Source organism: Hylobates moloch, unplaced genomic scaffold, assembly GCF_009828535.3.
Source record: "Hylobates moloch isolate HMO894 unplaced genomic scaffold, HMol_V3 SCAFFOLD_22, whole genome shotgun sequence".
Lineage (NCBI taxonomy): Eukaryota > Metazoa > Chordata > Mammalia > Primates > Hylobatidae > Hylobates > Hylobates moloch.
This window is the reverse complement of record NW_026652297.1, coordinates 12072440-12092665: the sequence shown is the minus strand read 5'-3', so window position 1 is coordinate 12092665 and position 20226 is coordinate 12072440. Positions and strand designations below refer to the sequence as shown.

The following is a 20226-nucleotide window of genomic DNA, read 5'->3' as shown; positions in this document are numbered from 1 at the left end:
AAATAAATTATAGGCTGGTGTGGCAGCACACACTTGTAGTCCCAACTACTTGGAAGGCTGAGGTGGGAGGGATCACTTGAGCCCGGGTGTTCAAGGCCAGCCTGGGCAACACAGTGAGATCCCATCTCTTTTTTTTTTTTGAGATGGAGTCTTGCTGTCACTCAAGCTGGAGTGCAGTGGCATGATCTCAGCTCACTGCAACCTCCACTTCCCGGGTTCAACTGATTTTCCTGCCTCAGCCTCCTGAGTAGCTGGGACTACAGGCGTGTGCCACCATGCCAGGCTAATTTTTTGTATTTTTAGCAGAGACGGGGTTTCACTGTGTTAGCCAAGATGGTCTCAATCTCCTGACCTCGTGATCCGCCCGCCTCGGCCTCCCAAAGTGCTGGGATTACAGGCGTGAGCCACCACGCCCAGCCGAGATCCCATCTCTTTAAAACAAAAAACAAAAAACAAAAAACCAAAAAACAAAACACTATGGGAGGGCTGGACACAGTGGCTCACACCTGTAATCTCAGCACTTTGGGAGGTCGAGGCAGGCGGATCACGAGGTGGGAAGATGGAGACCATCCTGGCTAACACAGTGAAACCCCGCCTCTGCTAAAAATACAAAAAATTAGGCAGGCATGGTGGCACGCGCCTGTAGTCCCAGCTACTCAGGAGGCTGAGGCAGGATAATCACCTGAACCTGGGAGGCGGAGGGTGCAGTGAGCTGAGATCCTGCCACTGCATGTCTCAAAAAACAACAACAAAAAATACTGTGGGAAAATGGAAAGACAGGTCGCAGAATGGAAGAAGACATTTGTAACACATATAACTGTCAAAGGGCTCATGTCCAGAATATATAAGTAACTTTTACAAATTACTAAGTCAATCCAATAGAAAAATGGGCAAAAGACACAGAAGCACTTCAGAAATGACACACAAAAGTCCAATAAACCAATGAAAAGTTGCTTAACTTCATTAGTGATCAGGGAAATAAATATTAAAACGACAATAATAGCTCTATACATTGGCACAAAGGATGTGGAAAAGTGGGAGGTTTCATACATTGCTGTGGGAGGAGTATAAATGGGTACAACCACTTTGGAAAATAGTTTTGCATTTTTCTCCTAAAGTTGAAGATAACATTCCCTACCAAAGTCACCACTCTGTACACCTCTGGAAGCTTCATTCACGTCGTTATCTATAGAAATGCTACTGCCTCAAGTTGTACAGTAGTACACGGCCTGTATGGCTATGCACATTTCCCCTTTGTTTCCCCTATGACCCAGTTGTTTTTATCTCAGTTCTGGATATATACTCTAGAAAACTTGCATACAAGTGTATGACGATGCACGTTGATAGCAGTACTATTCACAGTAGCCAAGAACTGAAAATGACCCAAATGCCAACTTCTAGTAGAACAAATGAATTGTGGAATATTCATAGATGGAATACTATAGAGCAATGAAAACAAATGACCTGGACCTAACAAAAACAACATGGCTGCACAGTACAAACGTAATACTGAACAAAATAAATTTTTTTTTTTTTTTTTTGCAGTAGCAAGATTTATTGCAAAGGGTGAAAGAACAAAGCTTCCACAGTGTGGAAGGGGACCCGAGCAGGTTGCCCCAAAATAAATATTTTTAATGTACACAATATGATTCCAGTTTTATAAAAACAGTCAAAACTACATTGGTTTAGGCATATACAGACACACAAAAGTGGCAGAGCTATTTGGGAAAAAAAAAAAAAAAAAAACCAAGGAAGTGATAAAAGTCAGGATAATAGGAGGGAGGGGAGAAGGTGGGGAAGGATTACCAGGGGCAAAGAAAACTTTTGGAATGATGAGTGTGTCTGTTAGATTGTGGTGATGATTTCACAGGTGTATATATCAGAACTTATCAAATTGTGTGTATACTTTGAATATGTACAGTTTATTATATGTCAAGGATACATCAATAAAATTGTTTTAAAATCAACATTTTACATTTTAAATAAATATTGTTAAACAATAACTGCACTATTCTTATATTTTTAATAATAAAAATTGGATAAAAGTGGATCTGATAGGGAAAGCCTAAAGCTATTTCTATTAGTGGCACTATCTTTCTCAGTGGCCCTTGAGGCACCTTCAATAAAGCCCTAGCCCTCTGAAGAAGAGTTTGAAAACTTCTGTTTTAAACTAAGTCTTAACCACAGGCTCTTAAGACAGCTGACAAAATTTACATTAATTTTTAAATTGCATTTCTTTCCAAATCGTCTCACAGCAATTTCCTGTAATAATTTTTTTGGAGATACATGCAAACTTTGATACTGCCAATAATTTTTAATTTTCAATTTTTGCAGGTACATAGGTATATATATTTATGGAGTACATGAGATATTTTTATACAGGTCTGCAATGTGTAACAATCACATCATGGAAAATGGGGGTAGCCATCTCCTCAAGCATTTATCCTTTGCTTTACAAACAATTGAATTATACTTTTAGTTATATTAAAATGTACAACTGAATTATTTTGACTATGGTCACCGTGTTGAGCTATCAAACAGTAGGTCTTATTCATTCTATTTTTTAATACCCATTAACCATCCCCACCTCCCCTCCACCCTCACCCCCACTACCCTTTCCAGCCTCTGGTAACCATCCATGAATTTAATCGTTTTGATTTTAGATCCTACAAATAAATGAGAACATGTGATGTTTGTCTTTCTGTACCTGGCTTGTTTCACTTAACATAATGATCTTCCGGTTCCATCAATGTTGCAAATGACAAGATCTCATTCTCTTTAAGGCTGAATAGTATTCCATTGTGTATGAGTACCACATTTTCTTTATCCACTCATCTGTTGATGGATACTTTTAAGTTGCTTCCAAATACTGGCTACTGTGAACAAACATGGGAGTGCAGGTTATCTCTTTGATATACTGATTTCCTTTCTTTTGGGTAGATATGTAGCAGTGGGATTGCTGGATATTACAGCAGCTCTATTTTCAGTTTCTTGAGGAACCTCTAAACTGTTCTCCATAGTGGTTGTACTAATTTAAATTTTCACCAGCAGTGTACAAGGGTTCTCTTTTCTCCACATCCTCACCAGCATTTATTATTGCCTGTCTTATGGATAAAAGCCATTCTAACTAGGGTAAGATGATACCTCATTGTAGTTTTGATCTGCATTTCTCTGATGATCAGTGATGTTGAGCACATTTTCATATGCCTGTTTGCCATTTATCACTTCTTTTTTGACAAATGTCTATTCAAATCTTTTGCCCATTAATTGGATTAGATTTTTTTCCTGTAGAGGTGTTTGGACATACAGCTTATATATTCTGGTTATTAATCCCTTGTCAGATGGGTAGTATCGGGGGAACCCATGCCCAATATTTCAATATAGGTTCTATTTTCCCTAAGTGTCAGCCGGCTGAGAAAGAGAAAGAGTACAAAGAGAGGAATTTTACAGCTGGGCCTCCGGGGGTGACATCACGTATCAGTAGGTCTGTGATGCCCACCTGAGCCTTAAAGCCAGCAAGTTTTATTAAGGATTTCAAAAGGGGAGGGGGTGCAAGAACAGGGAGTAGGTCACAAAGATCACATCCTTCAAAGGGCAAAAAGGAAAACAAAGATCACATGCTTCTAAGGATAAAATCAAAAACTCCTGATAAGGGTCCAACAAAGATCACAAGACAAAGGGCAAAAGCAAAGATCACAAGGCAAAGGGCAAAAGCAGAATTACTGATAAGAGTCTATGTTCAGCGGTGCACGTATTGTCTTGATAAACATCTTAAACAACAGAAAACAGGGTTCGAGAGCAGAGAACCAGTCTGACCTCAAATTAACCAGGGCAGGGGTTTTCCCCACCCTAGTAAGCCTGAGGGTACTGCAGGAGACCAGGGCGTATTTCAGTCCTTATCTCAGCTGCATAAAACAGACACTCCCAGAGCGGCCGTTTATAGACCTCCCCCCAGGAATGCATTCCTTCCCCAGGGTATTAATTATTAATATTCCTTGCTAGGAAAAGAATTTAGCGATATCTTCCCTACTTGCAGGTCCATTTACAAGCTCTCTGCAAGAAGAAAAGTATGGCTCTATTTTGTCCAACCCTGCAGGCAGTCAGACCTTATGGCTGTCTTCCCTTGTTCCCTGATAATCACTGTTATTGTTCCTTTTCAAGGTGCACCGATTTCATATTGTTCAAACACATGTTTTACAATTTGTACAGTTAACACAATTATCATCGTGGCCCTGAGGTGACGTACATCCTCAGCTTACAAAGATAATAGGATTAAGAGATTAAAGTAAGACAAGTGTAAGAAATTATGAAAGTATTATTTGAGAACTGGTAAATGTCCATGAAATCTTCACAATTTATATTTCTCTGCCGCAGCTCCAGCCATTCCCTCTGTTCAGGGTCCCTGACTTCCCACAACAGGGTGGTTTGCAAATATTTTCTCCCATTTTGTGGGTTGTTTTTCACTTTGTTGACTGTATCCTTTGCCGTGGAGCAGCTTTTTAACTTGATGTGACCTCACTTGTCCATGTTTGCTTTGGTTGTTTCTGCTTGTGGGATATTACTCAAGAAACCTTTGTCCAGGCCAATGTATTAGAGATTTTCCCCAATGTTTTCTTGTAGTAGTTTCATAGTTTTGAGGTCTTAGATTTGTCTTTAATTCGTGTTTATTTCATTTCTGTATAAGGTGAGAGTTTGGGCTTGATTTTCCTTCTTTTGCATATGGATATCCAGTTTTCTGAGCACCATTTATTGAAGAGACTATCTTTTCCCAGTGTATCTTCTAGGCACCTTTATAAAAAATGAGTTCACTGTAGGTGTGTGGATTTGTTTTTGTGATCTCTATTCTGGGCCATTGGTCTATGTGTCTGCTTTTATGCCAGTACCATGCTGTTTTGGTTACTATATCTCTGTAGCATAATTTGAAGTCAGGAAATGTGATTCTTCCAGTTTTGTTCTTTCTGCTCAGGATAGCTTTGGCTATTCTGGGTCTTCTATGGTTCCATAATATATTTTAGCATTGTTTTTTCTATTTCTATGAAGAATGTCACTGGTATTTTGATAGGGATTGCACTGAATCTGTAGATTGCTTTGGGTAGTACGGATATTTTAACAATATTAATTGTTCCAATCCATGAACATGGCATATCTTTCCATTTCCTGGTGTCCTTTTCAATTTCTGTCATAGGTGTTTTATAGTTTTCATCGTAGAGATGTTTCACATCTTTGGTTCAGTTAATCCCTATTTAATTGTATTTGTGACTCTTGTAAATGGGATTTACAAGAGTAAATTTCCAATTTCTTTTTCAGATTGTTTAGTATTGGTATATAGAAAGTCTACTTATTTTTTGGCCTGGCACAGTGGCTCATGCCTGTAATGCCAGCACTCTGGAAGGCCGAGGTGGGTGGATCACCTGAGGTCAGGCGTTCAAGACCAGCCTGGCCAACATGGTGAAACCCAGTCTCTAGTAAAAGTACAAAAATTAGCTGGGCATGGTGGTGGGTGCCTGTAATCCCAGCTACTCAGGAGGCTGAGGCAGGAGAATCACTTGAACCTGGGAGGCGGAGGTTGCAGTGAGCCGAGACTGTGCCATTACACTGCAGTCTGGGCGATAAGAGCAAAACTCTGTCGAGATGGGGGGCGGGAGGGGGAAGGAGAGGCAGAGTCTACTTATTTTTGTAAGTTGATTTTGTATCCAGCAATTTTACTGAATGTATTGGTTCTAGTTTTTTGGTGGAGTCTTTAGGTTTTTCCAAATAACATATTCATCTGCAAATAATAATAATTTGACTTCTTCCTTTCCAATTTGGATGCTCTTTCTTTTTTGTCTAATTGCTCTAGCTGGGACTTCTACTACTATTTTGAATAATAGTGGGCATCCTTGTTGTGTTCCAGATCTTAGAGAAATGGCTTTCAGTTTTTCCCCTTTCAGTATGATACTAGCTGTGAGTCTGTCATATATGGCTTTTATTATGTTGAGGTATGTTCCTTCTACACGCAGTGTTTTGAGGGTTTTCTTTTTAATCATGCAGGGATTTTGAACTTTATCAAATGCTTTTTCAGTATCAGCTGAAATGATCATACGGTTTTTGCCCTTCATTCTGTTGCTATGATGTATCACATTGATTTGCTTATGTTGAATCTTCCTTGCATCCCTGGGATAAATCCTACTTCATCATGATGAATGATCTTTTTAATGTGTTGTTAGTTTGCTATTGTTGAGGATTTTTCCATCAATATTCGTCAAAGATACTGGCCTGTAGTTTGTTTTTTTTTGCCACCTAAGCCTCCCGAGTAGCTGGGCCTACAGGTGCACACCACCATGCCTGGTTAATTTTTGCATTTTTTGTAGAGACAGGGTTTCCCCATGATGGCCAGGCTAGTCTCAAACTCCTGACTTCAAGTGATCCACCTGCCTCAGCCTCCCAAAGTGCTGGGATTACAGGTGTGAAGCCACCACACCTGGCCTAGTTTTCTTTTGATGTGTCTTTGGTTTTGCTATCAGGGTAATACTGGCCTCACAGAATGAGGTTGGAAGTACTCCCTTCTCTGCCATTCTTCACAATAATTTGAGTAGAATTGGTATTAGTTCTTCTTTGTTTGGTAGAATTCAGCAGTGAAGCCATTGGTTCTCAGGCTTTACTGGGAGACTTATTACAGCTCAGATCTCATTACTTGTACTGGTTTGTTCAGGTTTTGGATTTCATGTTCATAGGTCAATCCTGGGAGGTTGTATGGGTCTAGGAATTTATCCATTTCCTCTAGATTTTCCAATTTATTGGCATATAGTTGCTTGCAGTAGCCACTAATAATCCTTTAAATTTCTGCAGTATCAGTTGTAATGTCTTTTATCACCTCTGATTTTGAGTCTTCCTTTGTTAGTCTGACTAAAGGTTTTGTGAATTTTATGTTTTCAAAAAACCAACTTTTGTTTCATTGATTTTTTGTATTGTTTTCTTCATTTCTAATTCATATATTCCTGTGTTTATCTTTATTATTTTTCTATAAATTTTGGGTTCAGTTTGCTCTTGCTTTTCTAGTTCTTTAACCTTTTCCTGTTCAGAAAAAAAAAAAAAAAGTGCAGCTCGCTGCCAGTGCTCATTCAATTTTACATAAACATGCTCTTTGAGGCTGAGGCAAATCTGACTGATTTTCAATGTGAAAATAAAATATAAAAACTGTTCCTATAGTTATTTCTAAACAAAACTAACGTCAGAATCATTGGAATCATGAGAATCATCTATTTCAGAAAAATCAGATTCGTCAAACGAATCTTCAGCCAACACCTATTTGAGAATGATCTTAACATCACCTGTAGGAATGCTACATTTTCTAGGATTTGACAATTTCAGCAATCGAGTATTACTGCATTTTGTAAATGGAAATACCACTACTAAAAACACAATGTTATAAATAGAATGATGTATTTTGTTTCCAAAGTAAATATACTACAACAATGTGAAAATAATAAAAATTAGCTATTTCGTGGCAAGTTATCTTAAGGTAAACACTGCAGCTGTAAGGACGCCTGGCAAGTATGCTCAGGGCAAATGGGAAAAGAGTGAAGATGCATCATTAGGTTACTTGAAGTTTTTCTTCTTTTTTGATGTAGGCACGTATAGCTATAAATTCCTGTCATACATACTACTGTTTTCGCTGTATCTCATAGGTTTTGAGACGTGTTTCAAGAAAATTTTCAATTTCCTTCTTAGTTTCTTCATTCACCGACTGGTCATTCAGGGACATACTGTTTAATTTCTATGTGTTTGTATAGTTTCCAAGATTCTATTGATTTCTACTTTTAATCCATTGTGGTCAGAGAAGATGCTTGTTATTATTTCAATGTTTTGAATGTTTTAAGACTTGTTTTGTGATGTAACATATGCTCTATCCTTGATAATGATTCATGTGCTGAGGAGAATAATTTTCAGTATTCCTCAGCCTGTGGATGAAATGTTTGGTAAATATCTATTAGATTCACTTGTCCCACAGTGCAGATTCAATCTGATGTTTCTTTGTTGAGTTTCTGCCTGGAAGATCTGTCTGATGCTGAAAGTGGTGTGGTGAAGATGCCAGCTATTATTGTATTGGGATCTCTCTCTTTAGCTCTAATAATATTTAGTTTACATATCTGCATGCTCCAGTATTAGCATATGTATTTGCAAGCATATCCTGTTGCTGGATTGACCCCTTTATCATTATGTAATGACCTTTTTGTCTCTTACAGTGTTTGCCTTGAAATCTATTTTGTCTAATATACTTATAGCTACTTCTGCTTTATTAGTTTCTAATGGCATGGAATATCTTTTTCTATCCCTTTGTTTTCTGTCTGTATGCATCTTTATAGGCTAAATGTATTTCTTGCAAGCAATAGATCATTGGGTCTTGTTTCTTCATCCATTCAGCCACTCTTTGTGTTTTGATTGTATAGTCCATTTACCTTCAATGTTATTATTGATAAGTAGGGACTTACTCCTGCCATTTTATTATTTTCTGGTTGTTCTGTAGTCTTCTTTTCCCTCTTTCCTTCCTCCCTGTCTTCCTTTTAGTGAAGGTGGTTTTCTCTGGTGGTATGATTTAATTTGTTTTTTACATTTTTTGAATCCATTGTATATTTTTAGATTTGAGGTTACTGAAAGGCTTACTGCAAATTATAATTCATTATTTTAAACTGATGACAACACTGATTGCATAAACAAGCAAAAATAAAATAAAAACTCTATGGTTGATCTCTCCCCACCCCGCCCCCCCCAACCATGGCCACCACCACTGGGACTGCATTGGATTAGACCTGAAGCCAGCACAGCACTGGGGCTTGCCCAAGGCCCACTGTAACCACTACTTGACCACCACCTACCTCTCTCTCTCTCCCACTATGGCCACCACCACTGGGACTGCATTGGATCAGACCTGAAGCCAGCATAGCATTTGGTCTTGCCCAAGGCCTGCTGTAACCACTACTTGACCACCACCTACATTCACTCAAGGCCCTAGAGTTCTACAATCAGCAGGTGGCAAAGCCAACTAGGTTTGTGTCTTTCCCTTGAGGGTGTCAAGTTTCCCCAGGCCCTGGGCAAGTACAGAGATGCTGTCTGGGAGCCAGGGATTAGAGTCAAAAACCATACAATTTTGCCTGATATTCTATTCTACTGTGGTCAAGTTGGCACTCAAATCACAATATGAAGTCCTTCCTGCTCTTCCTTCCCCTTTCCTCTGGCAGAGGGGCTTCTCACTGTGGCCACCACCACCACTGACACACAGGGGATTCTGCTAGGCCACCACCAATGTTCACTTAAAAGCCCAAGGGCTCCTCAGCCAGCTTGTGGTGAATGCTGCCAGGCCTGGGACTCACCCTGAGGGGCAGTGGGCACCCAGGGCAGGGTCCAGAAATGCTGTCCAAGAGCCTAGGCTTGGATTCAGGGAACCCAAAAGCCTCAGGGACCCCAAAAGCTCTTTTGTGGCTGAGCTGGTACCTAAGATGACAAGACAAAGTCCCCTTTACTTTTCCCCCTGCTTTTCTCAAGCAAGAGGAGTTTTTCATCATAGCCACCACAGTTAGGAATGTGCTAGGTCACACCTGAAGTCAGCATGTCTCAGAGCCCAAGGCCCACAGCATACTATCTGGGTATTGCTGCTAGTAATTCACAGCCCAAGGACTCTATTTAGTCAGCAGGTGATGAATCCTACCAGAACAAGGTCCTGCCCTTCAAGGCAGTGGCTTCCCTATTGACCCAAGGTGTGCCTAGAAATGTTCATGAGCTAGGGGCTGGAATGGGGGCCTTGCGACTCTACCCAGTGCCCTAACCTACTGCGGCTAAGCTGGTATCCAAGATGCAAGGCAAAGTCCTCTTTACTCTTTGCTTTCGTTTCCTTATGCAGAAGCAAGGAGTCACTTTCATTGCTGCCTGCCTGGGGTTGGAGGAGGAGTGGTGCAAGCACTCCCTTAGGTGCACTGGCTGGTGTCTCCCTAGGTCATGTGTCACCCTAGTCCTCTGGCTCTGAGCCCATCCAGCACTAGGAGTTGCCTAGGAATTAACTGCAATCTTTGTGTCCTAGACTGCCTTTCAAATTTACCTAGGACCCCAGAGCACTTTGGCCCACAGTGGCAAGGCTTGCCAAGAAACTCAAGTTCTGATAACTGGAATGGACAATTCCACTCTGGCTAGGTCTGGTCCAAATGCTCCCTCCATGCATTTGTGCTGGCTTAGCCCAGCATGGCTTTACTCTCCACTATGACAAGGCAGCACTGAGTTCAATGTGAAGTCCCCCAGTTGCTGTGCTCTCCCTCCCCCAAGCACACAGACTCAGACCCCACAGTGCAGCCACTACCAGCGGGTCAGGGAGGGGTGGCATCAGTGATTCAAAGCTATCTCTCTAACCCTCTTCAATGCCTCTTTCAGCAGTATGAAGTTAAAACCAATACTGTGATTGCTCACCTGATTTTTGGTTCTTGTGATGGTGCTTTTCTGTGTGTAGATAGTTGTTAAAATTTGGTGTTCCTGCAGTGGGGATCAATAGTGTAGGCTTCTATTCTGCCATCTTGCCCTGCCTTCAATTTCTTGGAATAATTTAATCAATTCATAGTATTTACATTATTGAATATCCAAATACTTTTTGTACCCAACCCTCAAGACCCAAGTTCTTCCACAAATTGTAAGTTAGTGTTTAGAAATGTAACGGCAGGCTATCATGACAGAGAATTTTAAATCTAGAAGGAGCCTATTATCTTATGTCTGATCCCTAAGGTCATAACACCAAGTGGATGTGGATGCTTGTTTGCTGACATTTACTCACCATTCCACCATGCTGCTTCCTGGAAATGTGTTATAATATTCTATATGCCCATCAACAAGAATGACAGAGAAATTTCCTAGACCTGCTGCTTATAAAAGTGGGGAAGAAGAGTCCAAAGTGGCTTGTACTCATGGGTATGAGGCAGAACAGTGACTCTTAAGAAAACGTGACTGAATATTGAGAATACAGAATAAATAGAAGGCAGCAAGTAAAGTATTCTTACATAAAATGCAGCAAGGATGTACAAGTTGCCCAAGGAAGGTTCAGCCTAGGAAGAGAATATGACTCATTATTTGTCAGTAATATACAAGCACATCACTGAGGACATTTATGTTTGGAAATTCTTTACAAAAATTTTATTTGAGATCTCAAGTCCTTATAAAAAGTGCATTACATCAAGACTGCAAAAGACACTTTTTAAATGAGAGACTTCTGTCTACTCATCCATTTTACCCTACGATTCATTTCCTACCCTAACAGAAATGATCAAACAGTTTTTCTTTCTTCCTTTTCTTCCTCCTGCTTTGAAAGGGCAACTGCCATGAGGGGTATCTCAACAGAATGTGCCAATTAATCCTTGCCAGGAGAGCAGTAGCTTCCTACTGGCTAAATTTAGAGAGCCCTTGGCATTCCTTTTGCTGTGGCTCAAAGATTACTACAACCTGAATCTAAAGACTGCAACCTACTACTTGGAATCAGTCTTCCTGGACTCCTCTTTTATTCACAAACTCCACTCTAAAACAACCTTAAATTTTAAGCACTCAATAATTGCTTAAGAAATGAAGGGATAAGACTTGGAACCAACCCAAATGTCCAACAACAATAGACTGGATTAAGAAAATGTGGCACATATACACCATGGAATACTATACAGCCATAAAAAATGATGAGTTCATGTCCTTTGTAGGGACATGGATGAAACTGGAAAACATCATTCTCAGTAAACTATCGCAAGGACAAAAAACCAAACACCGCATGTTCTCACTCATAGGTGGGAACTGAACAATGAGAACTCATGGACACAGGAAGGGGAACATCACACTCTGGGGACGGTTGTGGGTTGGGGGGAGGGGGGAGGGACAGCATTAGGAGATATACCTAATGCTAAATGACGAGTTAATGGGTGCATTAAACCAACATGGCACATGGATACATATGTAACAAACCTGCACACTGTGCACATGTACCCTAAAACCTAAAGTATAATAATAAATAAATAAATAAATAAATAAATAAAATAAATAAAAAAAAGAAATGAAGGGATCTAAAGTTAATTACTTTACCCTTGCAACTATTTCCTGTATAAGAATCTTAAAGTTAATAAAAATTATAGAGATGAAGAATGACCTAATACTAAGAAGGGGATGAATTCTGAGAGCAAATACATTTTATAACTCTTATCTCAAAATAAGATCAATCCTACAAAATAAAAAATGTTAAGAATACAATTTACACAGTAAAAATGATTTGATTTGTTTTCAGTATGAAAGTACTTTTAATTTCTTTACTGCAGGTACAATGGCATCCAAGTCATCAATTTCTGTAATACAAAAACAGTAATAATAAAAGAGAGTAACTTTTTCTAGTGGTAAACTCACATGAAACAAGAACCTATATGCAAAGGCAAACCCCAAACATAAAGGCAATAATACTGGTGTTTTGTGCACATGAAGCTTTTCTCCGATAGTGATGACAGATTATCACTGATTCGGATACAGATGCGTCACAGGGGCTCTGTTTATAAAAGTCACCACATACCCACAAGTACCCTCTGATTCTACTATTAACTTCATTAGCAGCATGCCCTTATTAACAGATCCAACTGCCCACTTGTGTGATATGTTAGTGTCTCATTAGAGCTGTATCACTACACCTGTGCACCTACATGATGAAATCCCAGGTAGAGGCATCTCCTCCCTGGGTCTCCATGTGAGGACTTAGGAATTTCTTCTCATAGAACAGTCTTGTCCTCTTTAATTTTCTTGGGAAGAGTTCTTAGTAGTGGATCACTCTAAGATGAAAGGTATCTGCCAGCTGGGAGCAGTGGCTCATCCCTATAATCCCAGCACTTTGGGAGGCCGAGACGGGAAGATCATTTGAGGTCAGCAGTTCAAGACCAGCCTGGCCAACACAGTGAAAACCCACCTGTACTAAAAATACAAAAATTAGCTGGGTGTGATAGTGGGCACCTGTAATCCCAGCTACTTGGGAGGTTGAGGCAGGAGAATTGCTTGAACCCGGGAGGCGGAGGTTGCAGTGAGCTGAGATTGCGTCACTGCACTCTGGCCTGGGTGACAGAGAGCAAGACTATGTCTCAAAAAAACAATTATCTGCCTAATCAAAAAGAGAGCCTCATCAAGCATACAAACCTCAAGTGCAATGTATTACAGAGCTTAGCCTGGTCCAGCTTACCAGATAAACCAATCCAGGCTCTTCTGTGACAGGCTCTTTCTGAATTTGATTTTTCTTCCTAAGACTATCTTATTCCAACCAGCCTAAGTTAGAATTCACTCTCTGAAGCTCCTGGCCACCAAGGGAGCAAAATCCTTTTTCTCATTATCCAAATCCCAGCCCTACTTAAGGTAAGCCACAATGGCAGGTTCTCTAGATACCCACTACTTTTTTCTAGCTTATTCTGTTAAGCCATCATTAATAAACGCGTTCCTTTACATAAAACGTGCTTTCTTGGATTCCAACTCTCTCCGTTGTGTAGGGGGATCTTGGTTGCTCTTCATTTAGCCTACACACATAGCCCATGATCTCCTACTATTCATTTAGTTCTTTAAGCTCCCGACTTCAGTCAGAATACTTGTCTGAACCCACTAACAAAGCATCAAGATATGGGAACAGAAACAATATAAGCAAACCTACAATAGAGAATTTGTTTACAATTCCCTTACATAGTGGTAAGGTACAAGATCAAGTTATTACCTGACTCTGCCCCCTGCCCATTCTGAAATTACACCTGTTTTCTCATTAAGTGAAAAACCTGCCTTTCATATGAACCTCACAGCAAAGGACCTTGGCTGATATGGGAATTTCCTCAGTCAATCACACCACTTATATGAGGAAAAGAATGGATTGTTTTTTTACTCGCTAAAGGTACTCTCCATATCTGTTATTCAGTATACCACCCTGCATCTACATGCTTAGTGACAACTATTAATAAAAAAAAACCGTCATGTTTGCCAGATTTAACTTTCCCAAAGTTAATGTTTAACCCCAGAATTTCAACTTTGACCAAAATACAGAATTCATCTCCAGAGAAACTTGGCTTTCTGAAGCAAATGATCTTTATGAACCATGCTGAGTGTCATAATATCTGAAAGGAAGTTTCTATAGAAGCATTCTGAAATTAAGTGTTACCAGCACACCCTGTTAAAATATGTTTATTAATATGCCAAATATTTATGAATGATGAGAACATCACTGCTTAAGTTAATAGCAATCCCAAAGCAAGTAGAATCATATTATTCTAAGAAACTAGGCTCTTCAGGATATCAGACAACACACTTATACAGTTTCATACCTAATCTCAAGTTTAACTTTCAAATTACATTTTCACTTGCCGTGATCTTTTTAAATACGAGGACAAGCCTAAAGCATGCTCACTCATTGTCTCCCTTGCTTCCCCAGTGCACATAAGACTGGTCACAAAACTTCCTTTATGTTCACTAGGCTATATATTCTGATTAGATACTTCTTTCACTTATTCTTCTTATCAAGTTTTCATTGACTCATTCCCTTATCTTCATACTAAGCTTCATCTCCTCTTTTAAAAGCAAAGAGCCATGCTTTAAAAAAAAAAAAAAATCTTTCAAATGAGGTATACAGAAAAAAGAATTCACTAGTGAATAAATCACTTTAAAACTTTAAAAATTATTAATAGTAAGATAAATAATTTTATAGCCATATGTAATTATATTTAAACTAGATAAGGTCTCTGTTTTGCCTTATGAGTCCTAAGCAAAATTTTTACTTTTAGGAGACACTACTACTAATGAAGCCCTCAATCTGACCCTCAGTATGAGTGTAATATTTCATCTTTTCCTTTCCACAGATATTTATGACTTTATATTACTTCATATCACCAAAGAGGAAATATTATTTGTATATTTAAAAAATTTTGTAGATAGGTGGTATCTTAAGAAAAAAAAAAGAGGAAGGAAGGACCTTCTAAGATCATAAATCTTAAGAATATTTCTCATTAGACAATGACAGAGCCAGGGTTAAACTAGGCATGGCCAGAATGATGCCATCTCTCATGATAAGGTCCTCCAACAAACGTAGTTCCTATCGCTGTTAAAGGTCTGTGTTTCTGTTCTATGGACTAATCCCAACAAACTCTAACTGCTTGTAAGGAATGTTTCCAGAACTGTTAGTGGTTTCCAACCACTAGGTAAAAATACTAATCCAGTGACTAAGGAACACCCTTTTCTTAAATGCACTGACATTTTAAGACTCAAAATTTAACCATCAACACCAGAGATCTTACCTAAGATTTCAAGTAGATCATTAGTAAATGCCTGAAATGCTGGGAAAAATTCCTCGTGTTCTTCCAATTTGTAGATAATGCTGTTTAAAAAAATGGACAATTTAAACCTGATTTCTAACTTAGGGTTCTTGCACCTGATTGCAAACAGAACATTTTCAAAATAGAAACTATACTGCTAATTTAAATATAAACTTAATGATCATTTACTACAGTCCTTTCTTTCTGAGATTTTTGTTAATCTAATATCACTTTTCTTAAAAAAGTATTTCAATATCGATATAAAATTTGTTAAATTCATATGTAACATTCTTTTTTTTTTTTTCTTTTGAGACAGAGTCTTGCTCTGTCGCCCAGGCTGGAGTGCAGTGGTGCTGTCTCGGCTCACTGCAAGCTCCGCCTCCTGGGTTCACGCCATTCTCCTGCCTCAGCCTCCCGAGTAGCTGGGACTACAGGTGCCTGCCACTATGTCCGGCTAATTTTTTGTATTTTTAGTAGAGACGGGGTTTCACCATGTTAGCCAGGATGGTCTCAATCTCCTGACCTCGTGATCCGCCCGCCTTGGCCTCCCAAAGCGCTGGGATTACAGGCGTGAGCTACCGTGCCTGGCCAGTATATAACATTCTTAACATGGCAATCTTCCCATTAAGCTCAAGGCTTCTTAGACCATGCTTTTACGGCATTTTCTAAAAATAATTGGCTTTTACACCCAGTATCTTATTAAACATTAAGAAAAAATATCAGGCCGGGCACGGTGGCTCACGCCTGTAATCCCAGCGCTTTGGAGGCCAAGGCAGGAGGATCACTTGAGGTCAGGAGTTCGAGACCAGCCTGGCCAACATGGTGAAACCCCACGTCTACTAAAATACAAAAATTAGCTGGGCGTGGTGGTGCATGCCTGTAACCCCAGCCACTCGGGAGGCTGAGGCATGAGAATTGCTTGAACCTGGGAGGTGGAGGTTGCAGTGAGCTGAGATTGAGCCACTGCATTCCAGCCTGGGCAACAGAGTGAGACTCTGTCTCAAAAAAAAAAAAAAAAAATCAGTAGTCAGTAAAACTGTGGGAAGAAATAGGCCAATAGTAAGATATATATTCCTTTTAAAAGCACCAAGTGTCAGATTATGTAAGGGCTCTTCTAGGAAGACTTGCAAAACATATGGTTTATGTGGTATATATTGTGTGTTTCCCTTCACATATGCTGTAATATAAAATTTGGGGTCAGATGTGGGGAAAGTTGCTTTAACTATAGCTACAATGTCTTGATATTTTCTAAAAATACCAGGTTTTATGTTAGAGATGCCTAGTCTTTTAAAAAATCCTTAACATTTATCTTCTAATCAAATAAATATACTATTAATGATTATTCAGTGGTCTATGGTAGTGTCCTAAAAATAGAACTTACTGATACGATCAGAACTTACATGATGTTGCTAACAAGGTTTGAATTTCCCCATCTATAATATTTCCTGAAAACAGGCTTATGCTGAAGAGTTCCTGACCTTCTTTATAGGCCTTACAATCTATTTTTATCTTGAAAATATTTGGCATTTCCTCCATCCCTAAGGGTTTGAGATTATCTTAGATTGTCAAGTTACTTAAAAGATGCTATTCCAAGGCTGGGCATGGTAGCTCACACCTGTAATCCCAGCACTTTGGGAGGCCAAGGCAGGCAGATCACTTGAGCCCAGGAATTTGAGACTGGTCTCGGCAACATGGTGCAACCTTGTCTCTGTCTCTCTCTACAGACACACACACACACACACACACACACACACACACACACACACACACAACACACACACACACACACACACACACACACACACACACACACACACACTAGCTGGGCATGGTGGCGTGTGCCTACAGTCACACACACACAGAAAAGATGCTATTCCAAACAGGGAAGGTAAACAAGTTTTGAAAGTCTTTAATTTCACCCCCCCTCCAGGAATTCTGGATAATACTTATTTTAATTTTTATTGTTTAGAGACAGGGTCTCACTGCGTTGCTCAGACTGGACTTAAACTCCTGAGTTCAAGTGATCCTCCCACATCAGCCTCCCAAGTAGCTAGGGCTACAGGCGTGTGCCACCACACCCGGCCATTCTGGATGATACTTTGTAAACTTTTAAAACAAATACCTCTGGAGGTCTTCAGGTCCTAATACCTGCATAACCTGCTCATTCACATCTTCATTAATCAGCCTACAGAGTTTTCCAACAGTGCTTACCAGCACACACAATGAGGATGAACTATCTGCAAAAGAAAAATAAAAGGATATTTTAACAAAGAATTTTCAAAATTACATACATCAAACATTTTATGCTTCAGTTATCCTCAATTTTTTCACTTAAAATTTTTTTAATCTACTTTTTGTTAATTTATTAAAAATTCTTAAATGGGGGCCCAAAATGACAAATTAGGTCATCACCTAATTCTAAGAGTTCTTGGAGGTTTCTCACAGCATTGTTCATTTCTCCAAGCCTAGTATAAACTTCATTCATTCGGGGATAGACTCCATTTAAAGAAGGCACATCAAATAACTTTTGGAAGTGAGAAACAATAGCTTGCAAAGTTTGAAAGTTTGGCATATTGCTGTCCTGTCCAAAAAAGAGGTAAAAAAGAAAGAGTTCATTATCTTAAAATAATCCCAAATAAAAACTTTTAAAAGACAAATAGAACTCTAGTAGAACAAATATTAATATCCACATCAATTTATCAGTTTTGAGATAAGAGAACATTAGAAGGTGACCATTTATGTTAGTATTACCTTTTCCTTATTTTCAACTTCCTCCAACATAGTATCTACTATAAACAACAAATCTTCAACTTTGATACCTTCATTTTCATCCCGCTTCTTCAAATTATGCCAAGGTACCAGTTCTGCAGATAGTGTTTTCAAAGACTTATACAAATCCTTTATAACGAAAGAAACTACATGGTATTATTTAATTTCCATAGTAACATAATAGGACATAATTAGTAAAATTATAAGTTTTATATATGTTTTATAAAATTAATAAAACATAATTACACAGGTTAAAAATATATATGTAACCATCATTATTTTTTAATAAAAATACTATCACCAATTTAGAACAAGTCAGTTAAAATTAGGTTTCTCCAGGTAAACACAGGCTTTACAGAAAACATTATATATTGATTATTCTGAATCTGAGTGCTCTAAGTAATTTTACGTTATTTATTATTGTTCCATAATATTTCATTATTTTGAATTGTTGATACACAAAGAATAAACTTGACCTTGAATTTTGGTTTTGAATATCTTATATAACAGCTTTATTGAGATATAATTCATATACCATAAAATTTACCCTCATTAAGTATACAATTCAGTAGTTTTAATATTTTAACACATGTACAAACATCAGCACTATCCAATTTCAGAACATATCCATTACTCCAAAAAGAAATCTCAGACCCACTCACAGTCCTTCCTTCCCCATTTTCCCTTCCCTGCAGCTCCCAGGGTTAATCTCTAAACTATTTTCTGTTTCTATGGATTTGCCTATTCTGGGCATTTTGCATAAATGGAAGTATACAATAAATAGTCTTTTATGAACGGCTTCTCTCACTTAGCATAATGTTTTTGAGATTTATCCATGTTATAACATGTATCTCCAGGCAAGTTTTTAATGTGAAAGGTTCCCTAAATTTATTCTACATTATAATACTCCACTTAGTTTTCTTGGCCTAGTTGTGGTGCCCTAATTGATTTTAAACTGTGCACAATGGGCAAGGCTACTGAAAGTTTAGAGCTCTAGACTGATCAGTTGACAAATATTTACAATCCCTAATCCAAAAATCTGAAATGCTCCAAAATCTGAAACGCTCCAAAATCTGAAACTCTGAGCAACAACATGACACTCAAAAGAAATGCTCATTGGAGCATTTTGAATTTCGGATTTTTGGATCAGCGATGCTCAAATGGCATATATTCTGCAAATACTCCAAAATCTGAAAAAATTCTTAATCAAAATACTTCTAGGCCCAAGCACTGTAGATAAGGGATACTCAATCCATATGTGTATGGCACAGTGCTTGGTCCTTTAGAACAACGCTGTCCAAAAGAAATGTAATGTGAGCCACAGTAATTTTAAGTTGTCTAGGGCTGTAGTATGGAAAGTGAAAAGAAACATGTGATATTAACTGTAATAGTATATTTCATTTAACCCAATATATCCAAAATATTATCATTTCAATAAAAATCAATATTTTAATTTTTCCCAAAGTCTTCTAAATCCAGTGTATATTTTACACTTATAACACATCTGAATTAGGACTAGCCACCTTTCAAGTGATCAATAACCACATGCAGCTAGAGGCTACCATACTAGACAGCACAGCTCTAGAGAACAGAAAGAAGTACAAGAAGTTCCTCCTTTGTCTAACTTATTTTAGTACTTCATTTCACACTGTCCACTTAAGGCTCAGACTTCACATATTGGTATCTTTAACCTTTCAATTGGTAGGAAAGCAGTTACTATTTTAGTAATTCATAGCAATAAATTCCATGTCAAATGAATGTTTTACAATCAATGCCACTAGAATTTGAAAAAGAAAAAAAAAAAAAGTCAGCAAGTAGCAGCATAATGATGCCTTTATTAACCAATGATCCAGGAACAAGGCACTTTTTTTTTTTTTTTTTCTTTTTGAGACAGAGTCTGGCTCTGTCCCCCAGGCTGGAGTGTAGTGGCACCATCTCGGCTCACTGCAAGCTCCGCCTCCCGGGTTCACGCCATTCTCCTGCCTCAGCCTCCCGAGTAGCTGGGACTACAGGCGCCCGCTACCACGCCCTGCTAATTTTTTTGTATTTTTAGTAGAGACAGGGTTTCACTATGTTGGCCAGGATGGTCTCTAACTCCTGACCTCGTGATCCACCCACCTCGGCCTCCCAAAGTGCTAGGATTACAGGCTTG

At 38.8% G+C, this 20226-nt stretch overlaps 1 protein-coding gene across 9 annotated transcripts in view; it reads right to left on the bottom strand.

Moving 5' to 3' along the window:
- The window catches only part of CEP70 (centrosomal protein 70), a 149213-nt gene that overhangs the window by 16294 nt on the left and 112693 nt on the right, over window positions 1-20226 (bottom strand). For 5 of the 9 annotated variants that reach the window (XM_058433612.1, XM_058433615.1, XM_058433617.1 and 2 more), the window contains exons 14-17: window positions 18057-18203; window positions 17718-17886; window positions 17428-17542; window positions 15288-15367 (exon numbers count right to left, since the gene is read on the bottom strand). In XM_058433612.1, coding sequence (XP_058289595.1) covers window positions 15288-15367; window positions 17428-17542; window positions 17718-17886; window positions 18057-18203 — 511 coding nt within the window. Of the gene's footprint in view, window positions 1-11040; window positions 11061-11139; window positions 12333-12399; window positions 12943-15287; window positions 15368-17427; window positions 17543-17717; window positions 17887-18056; window positions 18204-20226 lie in introns of those variants that run through there. The other 4 variants (XM_058433620.1, XM_058433618.1, XM_058433616.1 and 1 more) reach the window with 4 other exon arrangements.